This window comes from Eriocheir sinensis, chromosome 39, assembly GCF_024679095.1.
Source record: "Eriocheir sinensis breed Jianghai 21 chromosome 39, ASM2467909v1, whole genome shotgun sequence".
Lineage (NCBI taxonomy): Eukaryota > Metazoa > Arthropoda > Malacostraca > Decapoda > Varunidae > Eriocheir > Eriocheir sinensis.
The window spans coordinates 2,026,960-2,031,239 of NC_066547.1; the positions used below are offsets into that span (position 1 = coordinate 2,026,960).

Below are 4,280 nucleotides of genomic sequence, written 5' to 3' on the forward strand. Positions count from 1 at the left end.
CTACAACCTTCCACCATTACAATATTCCAGAATGCTGTCGCTGCACTGCAAACTCTACCCCAACTTCAAATTCTGCCCGTCAACGTAGCGCACGGCGAGGTGGGGAGACGAAGGAGCTTGCCAACCAACGCTCACCAGCCTCTCCCGCCCCGGCCCGCGCCAGCACCAAGCGACGCGGGGGCTCGGGAAAGACAAGCCTGGGTCGGTGGTATTTTCAGACGCTTCCACTCACCTCTCACGTCAACTACTTCCAAAGGCCGAACATTAGATCAGTGGGGTTTTCACGAGTGTTTTCTTCGTCCACGGTACAGAAGAAGGGTCAAACTACTACCAGGGTCATAAAAGCGCCTCTGGAAATGCCCGAAACACCTACGAAAACCCTGTCAAATGTGAGTGAGTAAGCGGTGGAGTGTTTGAGGATATGGTCCTGGGGTTGTAACCTTAGCGGGGAGGTGCGCGTGGACGTTGAGCGAGCTGTGTTTTCCCCTTGAACGCTCGCTGTGTGCTGATTTGAAGTGCTGTACTGCTGTGATACGGAGGGTTTAGATGCTCAATGCTACGGGGAGAGAGGTCGAAAGAGGTGGTGAGGGGGGAAGGGGGAGTTTAGGAGAGGGAGAGAAGAGAAAGTTTATCTGCTCACACTATATCATTCATGCATTGTGCTGCTCTCAAGGTTGCCCGCCCGCCTGCCTGCCTGCTTGCTCTCTGCCTGTCTGTCTGTCTATTTTGGTTGTTCTTTTTCTGCATTTTCTTTTGTGTTGTCTTGTGTTTTCTCTCTTTGGTGTGTGATATCTTTCTTGCTATTCTTTGTTTTCTTTTCTTTTTTTCTTTTTTTCATTTTCTGTCTTCATGTAATTCTTTTTCGTTTACCTTTTTGTTACGTTATTCAGTGCCATTCTCTTCCTACCTCCCTTCCTTCCTTCCTACTTTCCATCTTTTCCTTCTCTTCTTTCTTCTTCACCCCCATTTTCCTTCCTTTCTTTCCCTTCTTTTCCTTCCTCCCTTTTCTCCTTTATTCTTCTTTCCCTTCCCTCCTTCCTTCCTTTATTCACGTGTTCGCGGGCAACCTCATCACGAGTTTTCTCATTTAGCTTAGATTCTCCACATTGTATAAAAAAGACATTGTTATTTTGTTGTGTTTGTGATCACTATATTGTATGCATGAGAGAGAGAGAGATGCTAGTCACACGTGTAGGTTTATAATATGTGTACACTACTGACACACACACACACACACACACACACACACACACACACACACACACACACACACACACACTCTGCACTGTGATAAAAATACATATACTAATAGTTTTCTTCAAGTGCCTCTCATGTTAGGAACCATTTCTATGCACTTTTAATATTCCGAAAAAAACTTATCCTTATCAATACTTACTCATTTCTTTTATTATATTTATTCCCTTTTTATAATCTCACGTAAATAAACCTTTGCAATGAAAGTTGATATTATATTGTATACATTTTTACTATCAGACTTTTATCCTTACTTATATAAAGACGGTTTTGATGTATATTTGTAAATAAAGAGAATGAAATATGTTTGCTGGTTTTATTTCTATTTCATTATTTTGACACCACACTACTTTTATTATCTTTTTCCTATTGATTTTCTTTCTTTTTCTTCATTATCTACCTTTTTCCTCTTTATTTATTGTATTTTTTCTCCTTGGTTATATCTATCTTTCTTTTCCCTATTCATTATCTCCTATTTTCCTTTTTTTCTATGTTCTCTTTTTCTTTTCTTTGCAGTTCTATTTTTCTGTGTGCGCGTTGCCATTAATTCTTTTTCTTGTCTTCGGTTATGTCATTTCCCACAAGTCAAGCTAATGATGACTATGATGATGATGCTCGACTTCTTCCTTTCCACGCCTCAGAAGAGTAAGTGAAAAAGCGAAATATGTTTAGGATTTCCTATTGCATCATTTTCCTAGTTATTCAATGTGTCTTCGTTTATCTGTCATTTCCCACAAGTCAAGATCTTGATAATGCTCTTAAGTCTTCCTTCCCACGCTTCAGAAATATAATTGAACACCCTCAACCTGTGGACCCTTCAATCAATCAATTACCTGCCAATCTCTCATTCGTGTGTGTTATCTGCCGCCGCCGATACTTGAGCGCGAGTGGCCGGTCATTAGTAACTCGACGGCCTGACTGATGGGCTGACTAATGGCCGGATGTCAGGCGTAAGATAAGTTAAAGAAAGATACGTGGCATAGTGTCCACTTATTCCATGCTTAGAGACAAAAGTATTCGTTAATCTGTCGGTAGTTATATAAATGAATACTCGCTTCCATTTATTCTAGGCTTAGAGACAAAAGTATTCGTTAATCTGTAGGTAGTTATGTAAATTAATATCTGCTAACATATAAAGAAGTGTCATTATATTTTTGTCTGCACCCGGGTAGGGAAAATTATAGGGAAGCACGCATGCTATTTATATACATCATTTACTTATCACACTGAGCCGAGTGCAAAGAAATAGCCTAGCATTTGTTTTCTTGAATATTTACCATTTTTCATTCGTGTTCGTTTTAGGCTTTATCAGGTCTCTCATACATGCTAGAGAGTGAGAGAGAATTCTTTGGTCTGGCTAGTAATACAACTCTCAGTCCCGTTCTAGGCTTTCATCAGGTTTCTCATACATGCGAGAGAGAGACAGAATGCTTTGGTCCGGCTAGTATTACAACTCTCAGTCCCGTTCTAAGCTTTCATCAGGTCTCTCATACATGCTAGTGAGAGAGAGAATGCTTTGGTCTCAGTCCCGTTCTAGGCTTTCATCAGCTTCCTCATATATGCTAGAGACATAATGATTTGGTCTGGTTAGTATTACAAGTCTCAGCTCCGTTCTAGGCTTTCATCAGATTCCTCTTGCATAGTACAGAGGGATAGAAAGCAGTGGAGTGGTCAGTAAACACAGTCCTCACTCGCTCTTTGCTCTCATCAGGTTCCTCTTACATGTTACAGAGCTAGAGAATGCAATGGAGTGGTCAGTAAACGCAACCCTTACTCCCTCCCTCTCACTCCAGCATGCGAGAGGCGGGGGGAGTGTGGGGGAGTTGGTAGGTAGTAATAGGCTACGCTCCTCTGTATTTGCATAATTATAGACTGCTTACACGGACTCTTCCCTAACACTCAACTCTGCCAAAACGTAAATAGCGTAATGCCTTGATAGCTTTGTCCGGCGGCCCCGTGCTGAAACATGAGATTAGTAAACATGTAGTGCGTTTTCGGTAGTTATTATTCTATTTATTTTTCTCGTATGTCTATAACCTTGGTGAGGGAAGCAATGTAAAGTGTTCTAGATGAGTTTAGTTAGCAAAATACACAAGTTGAACGCAGCAAAAACAAATGAGAATAGATAGAAGGGACGTTAGCGTTTTCGGCGACGGCAGAGACTTCGGGTTTGTTATTACACCAATCATTTTCCTCGTATACATGTAATTTTGGTGAGGGAAGTAATGTTAAGTGTTCTAGATGAATTAAGTTTGCAAAATACACTAATAGAACGTACCAAAAATAAACAAGAAGGGAATAACATGGAGTTTCCCGAAGAGGAGGAAGAACCGAAGCCCTGTAATGTCAGTCCCGTGAAACGTTGCCAGATTGTCGTTCTCAGCTTCTCATTTTTCCCGATTTCAGGCTAAAAACCGTCTTACCCACAAAACTAATGATACCTATTTATTTTTATTGCTAAAATTGTTAATTATAGAGGGTTTTATGCAGTCATTATGCGTTAGAAATGGGGAAATCTTGTTAGTTAAGTGAGTACGATATCGTGGCACACCTGGTCCCGTGTTTTGCCTTGTGGTTGTCTGGTTCTGTCGGCGCGCGCTGCCTTACATGGCATTATATAGACACCTAGGGCAACAATACCAACTGTGACGGTGACGGAGGCTCCCCAGCACGCCCCGGACTGAAGGAGGAGTCACGGTGAGTACCCGGAGGTGGAGAAATAAGGTGGATATGAGTGTGTGTTGTTTTGTTGTTGCTGTGTTGATGGTCTGAGGAGGTCACGTGACATGGTTTAAACGGGAGGCAGGTGTGGTTGGTGGTAAGTAACGAGAGGCAAGGTGTTGGGGCATGTGCTGGCAAGGGTAGGGTGTAAGGTGGTGACTGGCGACTGGCTGGTTGGTATAAGTAGGTGTATGGTAGTCCCGGATGGCTTGACAAGGGCGGGAGGGGTAGGAGGGATGCTGGAACGGGTGGGCTGGCGGGTGGCAGGAATTGAGGTTAGGGAGGAAAAGCAGGGTATAGAGAGC

At 42.5% G+C, this 4,280-nt stretch overlaps 1 protein-coding gene across 1 annotated transcript in view; it reads left to right on the forward strand.

Annotated features, from left to right (window-relative positions):
• The window catches only part of LOC127008863 (fringe glycosyltransferase-like), a 36,660-nt gene extending 35,100 nt beyond the window's left edge, over nucleotides 1-1,560 (forward strand). The window contains exon 9 of the mRNA XM_050881246.1: nucleotides 31-1,560. Coding sequence (XP_050737203.1) covers nucleotides 31-88 — 58 coding nt within the window. The 3' untranslated portion in view covers nucleotides 89-1,560. The remainder of the gene's footprint in view (nucleotides 1-30) is intronic.
• Nucleotides 1,561-4,280: the final 2,720 nt, after the last annotated feature.